The 16,936-nt window shown below is 40.7% G+C and overlaps 1 protein-coding gene across 1 annotated transcript; it reads right to left on the reverse strand.

The window, feature by feature from the left end:
* Positions 1–8,893: 8,893 nt before the first annotated feature.
* On the reverse strand, positions 8,894–16,500 carry LOC118418446. The gene is made up of 4 exons (XM_035824353.1): positions 16,335–16,500; positions 15,079–15,147; positions 14,722–14,828; positions 8,894–10,480 (listed from the first exon to the last, which is right to left on the reverse strand). Exons 1-4 carry the CDS (start codon positions 16,433–16,435, stop codon positions 9,987–9,989), a joined length of 771 nt encoding a protein of 256 aa, XP_035680246.1. The 5' UTR covers positions 16,436–16,500; the 3' UTR covers positions 8,894–9,986.
* Positions 16,501–16,936: the final 436 nt, after the last annotated feature.

A 16,936-nucleotide genomic window follows, 5' to 3' on the forward strand; every position in this document is an offset into this window, starting at 1 on the left:
CTTTCTCAGAAAATCACACCCCCTTCTAGCATTGAGTTCCCTTTAAACACAGACTGCAGTGTAGTTATACTCTCTGTGTAAATATGTACAATCATGTTTATATAGAATGCTTTTTTATGTACATTAAACAACCTGGTTGAAATTCATTCTAATGACAGTTTTTTTCTTATCTTTCAGAAAAACATTTTCCGTGGATCAAAACAAAGGAAGAACTGGAAGACGAGAGGCCGTCAGAGTTTGCACCACCAAAGGAGTACTACCAAACATCATCCCAACAGCACACTCTGGCGCAGAAGAGGAAAGTTCCTTGGAAAAAGAAACCAGCAACTTCCAGTGTTCAAGCTGATGTCAAAACGGATAGAACACCTTCATCATCATCACAAGAAACAACTATGGCCCAGCCAACACAACCACCCTCACAGCCAACAATGCAATATCCCCCTTTCCCCCCTCCTCCCCCCACAATGCATGGTGTATTTCCCCCACCATTTATGCAGGGTTGGCCTCCCTACCCACCACCTATGCCCTTTGACCCTTCAACTTTACCTGGTAACCCAAACCTGTCACCATATGCCGCTGCTTCAAGTTTCACAACAAATACAAGGAGTCAGGCTGAAACAACACCTCGGACTTCTACTAATTCCGTCTCTCAACACGATACATTGGATAGCGCCCTTTCATATTTCAGAAAAAATGCCAACTGAGAATTCGAAAATGTCACATGATCATAATTTTACTTTGGTCATGATTGTTTGTTACCTAACCAATACCATTTAGTGACTTTCACTACTTTTGTTTAATGTAATTCTAGGCTCAGGCCAGTCAGCTGAGATTGTGCAATGTATTATGTCAATGAAGGTTAGACATTCAGGAATATGATGCGCTGTTAAAAGATACATGAGCTCACGAAGCTGGATAGCTTTTGGTCAGATTCACTATATGAGTACCTTTCATGAGTCAGTGAGGAAAGGTAGTGGATACAACCAAAACATCTGACCGATTCCAAAATCTATTCAGTTGCTTGAGTAACTGTTACCATACATACTGGTAAGATTGTGTGACGTATGTAACATGTATGTAAAATTGTAATAAACCGTACAAAGTGTCACAGAATTCAGTGGTTCGACTATTGGTTTATTGGAGTCAAACTGCTCTAGACATGTAAAATGTGACAGCTACTCTTCCAAGACTACAGTTCTTAGTGACCACCTGGCCATTACAACCGCTTTTTCACCAGGCCAACGCAACCACGACCGCCAAAACTTGGGACCAAATCCCTGTCCATAACGACCGCGTCATTTTCAAATCTTGCGGTGTCATGGATTTTCAATGATAACTAGGGCGATTTTGTGCCAAAGTTTGTGTCGAGTTTTGACTACCATGACGATATTATTGGTAAAAATGATATGGCTGCGGATGCAAGTGCGTGTGCTTGTTATTTGCCATTAAACACAACGGAAACCATTTAAACTATGCATCGGGCGTGTTTTGCACTGTCCCCCGGGTGGTCGTCTTGGGCAGGTTTGACTGTACCTACTTTAGATTCAGATGTATTTCAATAAAGGGTGCCAAGGGTGTAGAAACTGGTTTTCTCTATAACTCTCTGACTAATATGGGACTATTCGGACTATTAAGCCTTAGGGAAAATGATATGTTACCTGACCAACCCTAGCCTTTTTTTTTTAGTTGACTCCTGCAAAGGACATAAAATGTTCGATCTGACATCTGAGTGACAGTGATTCAAGAAAGAATTCCAAATTTTCAGACTTCTACTACATGTATCCGTCACAAGATGTAGTAAACATTGCACTACTTTGTTCAGTTTTGTAATAAACTTACTGTATATAATATTAATGTGCAATGTGATCTACTATGACTCAAAAGGGAGCCCTTTAATGCAAATTCATAACAAATAAAGAAACAGGAAAATTATACAAACATGGGATTGAATAAACGACAATTATTATCTTTTATAATACAATATAAAGTATCCATCCATTCAAGGTCATTAAATGATACAAAGATCTTAGGTAAACTCAAAAGAATAACAGGATTGGTCTATTGTTTTCCAAACTGTGCTTTTACAGTACCGATAGAAGTATTTTGTATCATAATCTCATGTCTTCATTCCTCATCGGAACAGGGTAGACTATGTGGACTCCTTGGGCCGGTCCCGCTGCTGTCTGAAGAAAGACTTACACTGTGCGAAAGGGTGTGATTTCCGGACAAAGTCGGAGTTGACATATTTTTGGACATGCTAAATATTCGGACTGTGTCCGGGCACGATGTTCAATATTTCCCATATCTGGAAATATCATGAGTCAGGAATTGTCTTGTTATGTATCCGGACAAATAAGACTTTCCTGCTTTTCAAGATACGCGCCATTGACGTTTCTTGCCTCCGAATACGTGATATGTTCTACATTCTTGACATATCCAAGGTCCATATATTTCGATAAGGAATACCCGGACAAATTAGGAGTTTGCACGAAGCATGATGTGCATTATTTCTGGGCCATTGTCAGATGACATTTTCAATTTATTATGTCTCAGAATATCATGAGTCATGAAATGTTTCAGCACATGCCCGGACGGATAGAATTTCCCGTTCTTCCGAATACGTGTCAGGGACGTTTCATGTTTTCGAATTCATACTATTTTCTTTTCTTTCCATTTACGAGACATATCCGCGACAGATATTCCATGGATTAGTTTTAGGACAGATTCGAAGTTAGCATATTCTGACCGTTACCGATAAAGGTATTCTATACGTGAATTGTGAATCGGTGATTGTTTTATTGCGCATCTGAACAAATAAGACTGCATTTTTTTGCCGAAATTTTCGCTCCTTCCGAATTCATATTCCGTTCCATTTACGACAGATGTCCAAAACAGAAACATTCTAGAGATCAGTTTTCGGACAACTTAATGGTTAACAAATTACTTTTCTTGTCATACATGAATCTGAGATTGTTTTGTTGGGTATCCTTAAAAAGGTTTCCTATATTGTCAAATACACGTCATTAACGTTTTTGCTTCTGTATATTATTCTACAACGAGTATGCCCGATGTCAATGTATGTTTACTCTTTAATTTTCTGGTAATTGAAGCTTAAGCTTAAATATACATGTGCAAATATACTGACATCGACATTTACAATCAAATGACACAGAAAGCAATCTTTGCGATGGTAACAATTATGAGTCAAGTATTATTGTTTCTTTGCATATCCGGACAATATCTTGAACAAAGTTCAGTCAAAACACTCCACCCCAGCGGTGCAGTTTGGGATAGGTCCATATCCGGACAATATCTTGAACAAAGTTCAGTCAAAACACTCCACCCCAGCGGTGCAGTTTGGGATAGGTCCATATCCGGACAATATCTTGAACAAAGTTCAGTCAAAACACTCCACCCGAGCGGTGCAGTTTGGGATAGGTCCATATCCGGACAATATCTTGAAAAAGTTCAGTCAAAACACTCCACACCAGCGGTGCAGTTTGGGATAGGTCCATATCCGGACAGTATCATGACAAAAAGTCACTCATGATATTGAATACCAGCGTTGCTGTGTGGGAATGGTCCATATCCGGACAATATCACGAGGCAACTTTACTCGTAAAGCGGTTATGCAAGCTGTGCAAAGTGCCGAGCTGACCAGTACGTTGGCATGTCAACGGTGCGCCTACTGGGGCAGTCGTTGCAGATAACAGCCTACACCGCGCCACAGCGTTTGCTGCTGTGTACAACTTTGAAACTGGTAAGTACATGATGCATTTATTCACAAAAATAATGCACAATGCCATGTGTTTCCGTGAAACAGGCATGATGGATGACACTAACTTGCTTGGAACCATCTGGAGTAGTCCTAATAGGTAACAAGACTATATTAGGAAGTCACATGACTTGACTAGACCAATAGTAGACCAGCTGGTGACAGCAGTTAGGTTTGGAACTAGATTTGAATCTCAGTTGCCGCTGCCGCTAGCCGCTACCGGACCAAGAAGTGAGTGGTGTAGCTCTCTAGTACATAGATTGTATATACATTATATAAGCAGTTACCGTTCTTAGTTCCGTATATGTCTGTCAGCAATGTCTGTTATCCCTTCCTAGTGTTTTGTGTATTTAATGATTAGTAGTGTGATCTCTTTGTAAAGATTGTTGTATGATAGATCACTTCTCTTTCAGCTGGAACCCCGCGTGTCATCCCCGGCTTGTTTACAAATTGCCCGTTCCATAGTTAGTTAAATTCTCATATTATTTTGTGCTGTATGTGCCGTAACGGCTGCTTCTAAACTTTCCTGTCCTGTTGTTTTGGCAAGGAGAAACTGTAATCTCCTCACTAGGACCAATGTGATTGTGTGCATATAAAATTCCATTCGTTCTCTGGGGGTCCTTATATGTGCCATCTGTGTGGCCCGCGCCCTTTGATGATAGCCGACTCCAGATTCCTGCCTTTGTCCCCGTCTTGTCCTGCTGTGATTTTTATGGCCGTGTTGTTTGAATAATTTTACATGTACCGTTCATGGGTTCGGGGCAGTTACTAGCCGTTTTTTTTCCATTCCAGCCGCTGAGCCTCTGTTTCCCAATCGCCTGTCCTGCCATGCCGACGACCGAGGCCTACCTCCTGGTAACACTTACGACAGTCTGTGCCCGTAACTGTTGTATCCTGCCAGAACTGTTTCTACTCTGAAGACGGACGGTGCCTGGACTATGCAATGGAGCGGACTGTCCTCGAGACGTGCCGTCGATATTGCGGGGTCTTGCCAGAGCATCTTCCGTCGCCAATGATCGTCCACTACCACAAAGACGAAGAAGAGGGCGCCCCGGACGATGATGCCACAGTCAACACGATACGGACTTATAAAGGACTTGAAAATGGACTGTCGTACTGATTTCGTAATGACATTTTTATCCTACGAATATTGATTGTATGGTTTATAACGTTAGACTTGTGTCGGATACTGTACATTTGATATTGTGCATTTAAACTGATCAGTTTTGTTATGATGTTATTGACTTGGGCTTGATATTATTGGATCTGACAGTGAACTGTTTAACTTTGGCTTCACTCGAGCTTCACTTTTTGTGAAGACCAATGAGGTTATAGTGAGCTAAAACTTCCTTGGTAAGACAAATGCATATTGATTTGCCCCTTGACGTTAACATGACCTGTTCCTCCACATAATGTATTTGTTGTGATACTTGTGTCATCTGATTTATACAGGAAAGTCTCTGAAAAGCTTTCACAAAATGTAGCCTTACCGAGTTAGCATTTTCGGGGTTAAAACGGACAGGAAACGTTAAATATTAGGTATTTAGCATGATCGTAAAGTTACTGGATATTCTGAAATAATGTGTTGTATTGTTCCTATTATGATGTTTCAGTATATCTTAAGTTTATGCAACCTTTCCGGGGCGTAATAGCCCCGAACACGCTCAGAAAATATGAAATATTCGGAACGTGTTTTGTCTCCAAAGAGCCCTAGAACGTTCCATTACTTGAAATCCGGATATGCGACATGATTATATGGTCCCATTCTTGACTCCTGAAATTATCCGGATTAATACGAAATATTCGGGACGTGATTTGTATCCAAAGAGTCCGAAGACGTTCCATTACAGGAAATCCGGATATGAGACGTAATTATTTGATCCCGTTCCGGACTTCTGAAATTATCCGGATATATACGAAATATTCGGAACGTGGTTTGTCTCCAAAGAGTCCGAAAACGTTCCATTACTGGAAATCCGGATATGAGGCAGGAATTAAATGGTCCCGTTCCGGACTCCTGAAATTTTCCGAAAACGCAGGGGAGTCATGTCAGATTTCGTCCGGATATTGTCCGGATATATCCAGAAACGGTCCCGATCCGGATGTATACAAACATAGAAACGTCCGGAAATGACACCCTTTCGCACAGTGTTAGCTGCTTTACAAGACATGGACAGAAAATTGGGACCTGAGCACAGGTATGGTTTTGAGTCAAGGGTTTTGTATATATTTTTTTAAGCACTGTCAAACTGCTAATGTTAGGGATGTCCCTGTAGCTCAACTGGTAGCAGCCTCACAGTTGAGCTCCTGGTTCCAATGAGTTGGTAACTGGGGGACCCCAGTTCATCTATACATATTGTTAATATTATGAAACTCATACTTCAGGCATACCATTCTGCAATTTACAAATGATGTGTTAAGCAATAGATTTCCCTATAGTAAGAGGGACACAGTCATTCTGTAATATAAGGTTCATATTTATGCAGCATTTTGGTTCTAATTAATCAACCTCTGATTCATCTGTTCCGCAAGCTCAAAATAGAAATTTGCTTTCGAGTAATCACCGAGGTCTCTCCAGGCAACACACAGATTGTTAATTACAACTGCAATGTCAGGATGTGCAGTGTCCTCACCATAGATAGTCCGCATCACCTGTAGTGACTGTTCATAATATACGATTGCCTTTCTGTAATCACCAAGGTAACTCCAGGCACCACCCAAGTTGCTAAGTGAGTAAGCAATGTCAGGATGTGCAGTATCCTCACCATAGATAATCCGCTTTATCTGTAGTGATTGTTCATAGAAGTTGATGGCCTTTCTGTAATCAACAAGATCACTCCAGGCACCACCCAAGTTGTAAAGTGTGTTTGCAATGTCAGGATGTGCAGTATCCTCACCATAGATAATCCTCTTCATCTGTAGTGATTGTTCATAGTAGCTGATGGCCTTTCTGTGATCACCAAGGTCACTCCAGGCGGCACCCAAGTTGTTAAGTGAGTCTGCAATGTCAGGATGTGCAGTGTCCTTACCATAGATAATCCTCTTCATCTGCAGTGATTGTTCATAGTAGCTGATGGCCTTTCTGTTATCACCAAGGTCACTCAAGGCATTACCCAAGTTGTTAAGTGAGTTTGCAATGTCAGGATGTGCAGTGTCCTTACCATAGATAATCCTCTTCATCTGTAGTGATTGTTCATAGTAGCTGATGGCCTTTCTGTTATCACCAAGGTCACTCCATGCATTACCCAAGTTGTTAAGTGAGTTTGCAATGGCAGGATGTGCAGTGTCCTCACCGTAGATAATCCTGTTCATCTGTAGTGATTGTTCATAGTAGCTGATGGCCTTTCTGTAATCACCAAGGTGACTCCAGGCAACACCCAAGTTGTTAAGTGAGGAAGCGATGTCAGGATGTGCAGTGTCCTTACCATAGATAATCCTCTTCATCTGTAGTGATTGTTCATAGTAGCTGATAGCCTTTCTGTTATCACCAAGGTCACTCCAGGCATTACCCAAGTTGTCAAGTGAGTTTGCAATGTCAGGATGTGCAGTATCCTCACCATAGATAATCCTCTTCATCTGTAGTGATTGTTCATAGTAGCTGATGGCCTTTCTGTAATCACCAAGGGTCCTCCAGGCGACACCCAAGTTGTTAAGTGAGTCAGCAATGGCAGGATGTGCAGTATCCTCACCATAGATAATCTGCCTCATCTGTAGTGATTGTTCATAGTAGCTGATGGCGTTTCTGTGATCACCAAGGGCTCTCCAGGTATTACCCAAGTTGTTAAGTGAGTTTGCAATGTCAGGATGTGCAGTATCCTCACCATAGATAATCCGCTTCATCTGTAGTGATTGTTTGTAGAAGCTGATAGCCTTTCTGTAATCACCAAGGTCACTCCAGGCATTACCCAAGTTGTTAAGTGAGGAGGCTATGTCAGGATGTGCAGTATCCTCACCATAGATAATCTGCCTCATCTGTAGTGATTGTTCATAGTAGCTGATGGCCTTTCTGTGATCACCAAGGTTACTCCAGGCATTACCCAAGTTGTTAAGTGAGTTTGCAATGGCAGGATGTGCAGTGTCCTCACCATAGATAATCCTGTTCATCTGTAGTGATTGTTCATAGTAGCTGATGGCCTTTCTGTTATCACCAAGGTATTTCCAGGCAGCACCCAAGTTGTTAAGTGAGGAGGCTATGTCAGGATGTGCAGTGTCCTCACCATAGATAATCCTCTTCATCTGTAGTGATTGTTCATAGTAGCTGATGGCCTTTCTGTGATCACCAAGGTCTCTCCTGGTGGTACCCAAGTTGTTAAGTGAGGAGGCTATGTCAGGATGTGCAGTGTCCTTACCATAGATAATCCTCTTCATCTGTAGTGATTGTTCATAGTAGCTGATGGCCTTTCTATGATCACCAAGGTCATTCCAGGCGATACCCAAGTTGTTAAGTGAGTCTGCAATGTCAGGATGTGCAGTGTTCTCACCATAAATAATCCTCTTCATCTGTAATGATTGTTCATAGTAGCTGATGGCCTTTCTGTGATCACCAAGGTGACTCCAGGCGACACCCAAGTTGTTAAGTGAGTCTGCAATATCAGGATGTGCAGTGTCCTCACCATAGATAATCCTCTTCATCTGTAGTGATTGTTCATAGTAGCCGATGGCCTTTCTGTTATCACCAAGGTAATTCCAGGCAGCACCCAAGTTGTTAAGTGAGGAAGCGATGTCAGGATGTGCAGTGTCCTCACCATAGATAATCCTCTTCATCTGTAGTGATTGTTCATAGTAGCTGATGGCCTTTCTGTGATCACCAAGGTTACTCCAGGCATTACCCAAGTTGTTAAGTGAGTCTGCAATGTCAGGATGTGCAGTGTTCTCACCATAGATAATCCGCTTCATCTGTAGTGATTGTTCATAGTAGCTGATAGCCTTTCTGTGATCACCAAGGTTCCTCCAGGCAATACCCAAGTTGTTAAGTGAGTCTGCAATGTCAGGATGTGCAGTGTCCTTACCATAGATAATCCTCTTCATCTGTAGTGATTGTTCATAGCAGCTGATGGCCTTTCTGTGATCACCAAGGTGACTCCAGGCGGTACCCAAGTTGTTAAGTGAGGAGGCAATATCAATATGTGGGGTGTTCTCACCATATGTTGATATTTTATTCTGAAGTGTTTCTTCTTTGCACATCGCAGAACTTTGGTAATCACATAGACTTTCGTACACCTCTGCTTTGAGGTCTGAAGAGTTGTCAAACAAAATGGTCAGATTTTTCTGTGGCTGGCTATTGCTCAGTTGTGAGATGACTTTCTTTAATGGCCTTGCCGTGTAATAGTATCTCATGAGCTGCTGTCTATTTGAGAAGTAAAATACTTTCTTCAGTTTTGCCCCAATGTCGGTATCTCTTGATATTGATGATAAGGCTGACATGTTTTCCACCTGACCATGATTGTTCATGTATGTCCTCAGCCTTAGTTCTGCTGAGATACTGACCATCACCATCAAGTGATGTGCGTTCTCAGCATTGACGACCCCACTGTTTTTCATCTCCTGGATAGTCTCCCAGACTGTGGTCGGCTGTATGTTATGAAGAAGTGCCCAACAGGACACTGCAAGGCTTGAAAATCTATACATTTCTTTCTTTACATTCAACAGACTTGCACTTAGACCTTTGATTTGAAATGTTGGGCACATTCTCTTTAAGTATACTGATTGCAATTACCAAAGGATTTGTCCCCTTATTTACTTGAAGTTGCTGAGTACAAAGAGACCTGTGCTCATCCACCAGGCACTGTTCTCCTGTGATCAAAGACACATTTCCAAGGATACTAGCAAGGTGGTAGCCTTTCTTGAAATGGAACGTTAAGTCGTCTTTAAGAACCTTGGTCATATTGCTTGGTGTGTGGATAAGTTCACTTCTTCCTGTGCTGTTACTACCCCTGCCCAGTGGAGTCTTACATGCATTTGGCATGGCTCCATCAAACGAAAACCCACGTGGTGTAACAGAGTCATAGTACCAGTCATCTAGTGGGTCCCCTGAGAAGAAATCATTTAGAGACTTAATCCCCATGGCTGGGAGAATGGTTTCTCCCAGATTTATCACTTTGAGATGCAGGTAATGTGTGAGGTTGCGGAAATACTTAGCATTATGCTCTGTTTCCACCTCTATCAAAATAGCAAATTCCAGATCAGAGTACGGAGTTACCAACCCTGTGGCTTAAGAACCCAGGCCTATCATGGCGTATTTACAGGGAGGGGGGCCCATAACCGCTATACATTCATCTACAAGTCCAGCTATGAATGTTTTTCTTTGGTCAACAATAGTCTCAAACAGTGTCTTAATTGCTTCCACTCTCTTCTTTTCCACTTCTCCTAACTCAGGGTCATCTTCATCAAGGCTGTACGGATCTATTTCCTCATCGATCCTTTTCATTTCTCTCTCCGCACAGTCACGATCCTCATTCAACATCCATTTATGTTTCTCTATTTCATCGATGTGTCCCTTTTGTTCAATATCCAGCACATGCTTAACAAATGATTGTCTTATGGCCTGGATTGCTTTCTCGATGTCTTCTCTTTTCGATCTTACCAGTGCTGCATTACAGAGTGCTGCAGCCTTGGTGAAATCACCTCCGTCTTTAGACTGGATTCCTCTCTTCAGGTAGACTTCGCCCAACCTGTACAGGGGCTCTGCCTCTGCATTGTGTTGACCTTAAACAAAAAAAACAGGAAATATTTTCAATTGTACTTGTCTTCGTCTGTTCGACAAACGTAAAAAGAATTCCACATAAAAATTTAGATGATTTGATGTGTCCCTTCGCGTACCATTGTGGCATTGTTGAATGTTGTTACCTTTGCTTTCCTCCAGATACATATACTTCAGGCACAGTTACAAAGGTTAAAGTTTTGAGTATCACTTCTAGTTTCATTGCAAATTTGGTTTGAAATGTCTGGATGGCATAGCCTGGGTACCATTCGGAAAGTAGTTCTTTCTGGCGTTCATTATCAGTCGCTTCTAGCTCTGACATTCTATACAGTCGCTTCTCTGTGTTTCCGTCTGGAATCGCAGACCATCTTAACGTCTGGAATCGTCCAAATTTTGGACGCAGGCGCTGATTGGTCCCCACATATTCATGAGCAAATTATGGAATGGGTTCAAGCGCTCGTTCAAACCTGAGTGTTCCAATACCGGAAAAGCCCCCGTCCCCTTGCCGTGTGGGCACCGGCCAGTTGTCATTGTCAGAACGAGTGCTCCAGAACCCATGTCTTGATTCGCTGATCATTAACTGGCATCACCACCAAACGGTTTGAATGTGCAGGTCCACAGACGGATAGCAGAAGCGAACATAGGAGCGAACTACTATTCGGATCGTACCCATTTTAGCTATGGATAGTGATAGAGGCAAGAAATAGAGGCCATATCCATACTGTATATAAAGTGCTGTTCATCACTTGTTTTTATAGATCATGCAATTTCTGTAGAATAAGTATTATTACACTCTTTGGACTAACTTTATGTCTACAGAATACAACATGGGGTATTCTGTATCGCCCAATGTACTTGTATGGCCCGACTGCAGGTAGGATCGCCCGAAGGCCGGGGAGATCCGACCCGCGGGATGGCTGGGACTCAGGGCGCTACGGAATACAAATGTTGTATTTATTTATATCATGCCAACCTAAAAAAAACTTAAGTTTATTGCAAAAAAGATGGGACACAAACTGCACATGGCGTCAACAACTTCGTCAATTCAAACAAATAAATTGGGCAAAGGAACAAAACAGTTGTTCGAATTTTCGACAATTGCGCAATCAAGCGAGTCCAGTTGTTCGAATTGAACTATGGAGCCCCGGACTGTACTGTACATATAGATCAGTCGGAGCACAGATATGGAACATAAATATAGATAGGGGGGGACACTATTTTGCAAAAATGCAGTTTTTGATGAAATACGCACCTAGAAATATGGAGACGGTCCATCTGAATATGAAAATGTAAAAAATTTGTAAATCTTTAATTGCTAACCCCCTGTACATACCCCCTGAAGTTTCTAAGTTGACAATGTACTGAGCTAGTATAACGCTATACTGCCAAACACGCTTAATGCCTTAGAAATTGTACTTTGGCATCCTTGGCACAATTTTTTACTTCAAGAGAGATCATTGTGGATATCTGAACCTCCAAATGTATTTCCTAGGTACATATGAACTATTCCAAAGTCACCCCCATGGCAAAAATGGACTGGTCCAAACTCAAAATTGGACGAAACGGGCTACACTATCAAAGAATGGGCAAAACATTTGGTCACATCTCATTCTCTTCTTTGTGATTGCTCTACAAATTTTGAAATCATGTACGGTAACTAAGGGTATGTACCGGGACGGTGTGCCGGTATAAAACAGGTTTTTCGTATTGGACCGGTCCGAAAAAACCTGACCTGAAAAAATTTGGTGGACAGGATGTTGGAGCTATAATAATTGGAAAATGAACAGATTATATGATCATGCATTAACACGTTTTCATACTTACCTTTACGTCGAATAAAATAACAAGAGTGAAGTATAGTATAGTATACGTTTGTGAAGGTTAGACATCCAGGATATGATAAATAGATAATGGTTCAAACTCTTCTTCTAAATAATATCAAAATTTTATTCAGACGTTTAGGAAGACATCCATCTTCCTTCCTCAGTGACATGAAAAACATTTTCATGTCACTGAGGAATAGATAATGGTTCAAACTCTTCTTCTAAATAATATCAAAATTTTATCCAGAAGAAGAGTTTGAACCATCATCTATTTATAGTATAGTATAGTTTGTAGTCATTTCTACTAATTTTTACTGTCAATCGCACAGAGGCAGTTAGCCTTAAAGGATTTTAGAACGCCATTGGTAGTCAAATACCCCGCAAAGCAGATTTCTTTGTAGCGAAATGGACCATTGTTTTGAGTATCACAAGTTTTCACATACTGAATCAGGATCAGGTCCTCTGGAACTGAACCGGATCTGGATTTTCTGTACCGTCACCCACTCCTATTAGGCACCCCTGTAGTTACATGTAACTTACTTATGTTTCATCCTATCAAGAAATAAATACTTAATGTAGGTGGGGGGAAAGTGGTGTTCCAACTGAAAAAAATTCAGGTTGCGCACTGCGTTACTTGGATTTAGAAGTACGTTGCGCCAACCAAAATGCATTTTCAAATGTAAAGATGGATATTTAGATCACTCAGTTGCTGAAGGTAAAAGATACAGCCTTCGGGTTTATCTCTAAGGAGAGGTTTTAACAGACAAGGAAAGACGAAGAAGTCTGTAGTGTCTTTGTCCAAGTGGCAACCACAATTACCGAATCTAAAGTTACAAGGGTGCTGAAAAAGAAAAGAGAACCTGTATCGTTTAGACAGTACAATAGAGAAGGCAGGAAAGGACATTATCTCCTACACTGCACACTCTATACCAGGCAAAGAAGTTGTTTGTTATCGGCTGTCTCCAATATAATAGTAGACCTAAAGCACCTCAACGACACTACTTTATGTTCTTTACTGTTATCAGGATCAACATCTCTTTCACATCTACAAACCTGTAATATTTTTCATTTTGTCGATACTTATATCCATTGCACAGGCAGGTTCTCCTAATTGATGCAGCACCAACTTTGTCTTGTCTAAATTTACTTTTCTGTTATCCATTCTGTACTTATGTATGTAATACTATGTGGTTTACTATTCTTGTTTTATGCGTATGTTTCTCGAGTAGAAGGCTTAACATAAGCAATTTGTGCTTTCTGCCTCATACTTTCAAAATATATGTGAATATTAAATAGATAAAGGACGCAGGATACCAGAGAGTCTAATAGCCTGGTAGAGAAATGAAGAGGACTCCGAGCTTATTTAAGAAGCAAGGACTCAATGAGAAAGAGATTGCTAACATTGCTGTTGATTGGAAGAGAGACAAAGACTTGATACAAACCCTGAAACCCAAGATGGATTTTTAACATCAGCAGCAGAAGTTGATATGTAAGTGTAAAGCTGGCCCAACTCAAGAACACAGCACTGTCACTACCGATAACCACAAAAAATCCATCTGCAACACCCATCTGCGATCAACCTAAAATTGTACTTGAACAATGCAAAAAATATGTTACATTCCATTGAGACCATCTACAATGAGTGTAAATTTGACTATCATGGTTCTTTTGATTCTGTTGTAAGTACAGGTACCAATAAAACATTGTTGAAATTAAGTATCGCAGGCATCTTGCTTGCAATGAGAGATATAGTATGTATATGTACAGGGGGAGAGCTTGGGACTAAGTCAACTGTTGCCTTTCTGTCCATACTTTACGACACATATAAAAACACTGGTTTTAAGCTTGGCAAAAAAACCCTGTGTTTTTGTAACCTTAAAACAATGATTCTTAATTCTTAAAAGTTACCCAATTCCTTGGCATCCAGTTTCTGAAACTTTTACCACTATTCTTGTGAAGCTTAATACACTTGTACATGTAGTTGATCTGGGTACTCTTTATTATTCTCAGCAATTGTCAAATTACTGCCCTGCCGTGACTTCCCTGTTTGGGGCCAAATAATGGAAATTCGCCCCAAGAATTGCTGCCCTATTGCCATGGAAACCAAGATTATTAAGCCAAAACCTGGTAGAAAAGTATCTTGGAGTGTAATGTATCATTTAATCACACAAAATGTGCAAATAGAACTGACTCAGAAGTAATGTAGTGAGTGCTTGCAGATCTTAGCAACGTCACACAAGTACATGGCGAGGGGCCTATCCAAACTTCAGAGGGTATGTAAAGGGGGTTAGAGTTTTACAATTGCCTAAATTTCGTGATTTCTGTGTTTATATAGATCATCTCCATATTTTAAATGCGTATTTCAAAAATTTTGTATTAATGTCCCCCCTAATATAGACCGAGTATGACACAAAAATACTTACCTTTGACATGAACAGACTTGAGTGCAGCTGCAAAGCTTTTTTCTGCTCTGTCCAGGTCCCCTGTCTGTAGGGCCTTGGAACCTTCCTGCAGATGGTCTTCATATGTTCTATGTTTATAAGAAGAATGTCATAAATTATGACATAGATATGCATTTTGAAAATCTATTACAAAATGTATTTTCTTGGTGATACTTTTAAATCAGCTATCAATATTTACAATAAAACAGAATCGTAACAGAAAATTGCTACAAACTAAAAATGCAAAGAAATTAATGTAATAGTTTTAGATTTCAACTTTGCTTATTGTTGTAATGCATATGTTAGATGATATACTCTATTTAATTATAAGTAACTAACCTCAACCTTTCATCATCTCCCAGTGGTGTGGTAATGATGTCTGTGACTTTAGTCTCTTCTGAAGTATCACTATAGATAAAGAACCAAGAACATGTCATAACCAAATGTCCTTCAATAGTTTTGAACAGTACCAATTTTGTTTGCTGCCTCCATTAAAGTGTGCAAAGCTTTCAAAAGATAGAGATCAACGTAGTCAATTTTGAAGCTAAGTCAGGGCGCTAGCCAGCGTCCGTTTTTCCGTTAATTGGCGGAAATTTGCTGCGTGTGACGGAAAAATTTGAAAACCAATCTGTCAACCTTGACGGACAAAAATCCTTGGTGGAAACTACGGGCGGCTTGGGGACGCTGTCCACGGTCGGAAAGCCACACACTGTTTGTTTTGCTATGTTATGATTGTTGACTTAGTGTGTCGGCGCCCTTTCGCATAAGATAATCTCATTAAAAACCCGTTTTTCAAGGTCTCAGTTCCGTCTTTCTAACTTACTTTTTGTGGTTTTCACGACAATGGGAATTGGCTGACGAAAAAAAATTTCGAGCTGGCTAGAGCCCTGCTAAAACTGTTCATGAACCATTGCTATTTTTCTTTTTTTTTACCTTATAGGTGGTAACAGCCAAATGCAGCTTATATATAGTTATACAACACTCCATAGACAAATACATCAGAAGGAAACTTAATGTATAAAGCCCAGTACAAGGACCAGTGCAGGTTAAGTGCAGGTAGACACCAGAAATACCTGCACAGCTCCAATTTTACCTGCACTAACCTGCATATTATGCAGGTGGTATTTCGAGCCCTGGTACATTGTTAGCCTGGGTACCATTTCGGATAGTAGTTCGCTCCTATGTTAGCTTCTGCTTTCCGTGTGGAGACTTGGACATTCAAACCGTTTGGTGGTAAAATCATTTAATGAGCGAATCAAGAATGGGTTCTAGAGCGCTGGTTCGATGACAACAGGCTCTCCCGCAAGTGAATAGGAGGACATTTCCAGTGTTGGAACACTGGTTTGAACGAGCGCTTGAATCCCATTCCATAATTCGCTCATATGTGGGGACCAATCAGCGCCTGCGTCCAAAATTTGGACAATTCCAGACGTTAAGATGGTCTGCGTTCACAGGCTGAAACACAGACTCTGAGAAGCGACTGAATGTGGTGTATAATGAACGTCAGAGCGAGAAGCGACTGTATATAGTATATAATGAACGTCGGAGCGAAATACTTTCCGGATGGTACCCAGGCTAGTACATTGTATCCCCACCTTGGCATGTCTGGATGGAGTTGAACTTCCTGAGTAATGTCAGGTTTTCTGATGTTCCCAAACTGGTGTCCGACGGGTGGTCGTCTTTCTCTCAAGCTCATTTTTGATCCTTTTGATGTTGAGTGCTGCAAAATGATTATTTTGATTCACAATTGTCAGCATTTTTATGCCTTGCACTCCTCTACAATGTGTATACTTTATGTAATCATAGAAAATATGTTAATCTTGCTCAGTCATGCTCTTTTTTTGCATTAATTTTACACTTATTGTATGATGTATGTTTTTACCAGATCTTTACACCTTTGATGATATCTGTGAGGCACACACAGAATAAGCCTTAACACAGCAGGAAAAATGTCATTTATAATTAGACCCATTGGCCAGGGCCAATGGGTCTAATTATAAATGACATTTTGTGGCAGTAGTGTACAGTTGTCTTGGTCTTCTCTAGATGACCTTACAAAATCATAGATTGGCTGATGGCTTATCCAATGTGACTTTTTCAGGTAAATATTCAGGTATAAAGATATCCTCATACACTCTCAGAGTGTATCATTTTGACTAAGTATGTGATTATGATAAATTGTAACTATGTTGTAACT

This window comes from Branchiostoma floridae, chromosome 1, assembly GCF_000003815.2.
Source record: "Branchiostoma floridae strain S238N-H82 chromosome 1, Bfl_VNyyK, whole genome shotgun sequence".
NCBI classification, from domain to species: Eukaryota; Metazoa; Chordata; class Leptocardii; order Amphioxiformes; family Branchiostomatidae; genus Branchiostoma; species Branchiostoma floridae.

What these genes read in the sequence shown, in the direction of transcription:
- LOC118418446 (XM_035824353.1), bottom strand. Translation starts at nt 16,435, where the DNA reads ATGAGCTTGAGAGAAAGACGACCACCCGTCGGACACCAGTTTGGGAAC. An exon ending in GGAGATGATGAAAGGTTGAG is followed by an intron (nt 14,829 to 15,078) that starts GTTAGTTACTTA and finishes TTATAAACATAG; the next exon opens with AACATATGAAGACCATCTGC. An exon ending in CAAGTCTGTTCATGTCAAAG is followed by an intron (nt 10,481 to 14,721) that starts GTAAGTATTTTT and finishes TTTTTGTTTAAG; the next exon opens with GTCAACACAATGCAGAGGCA.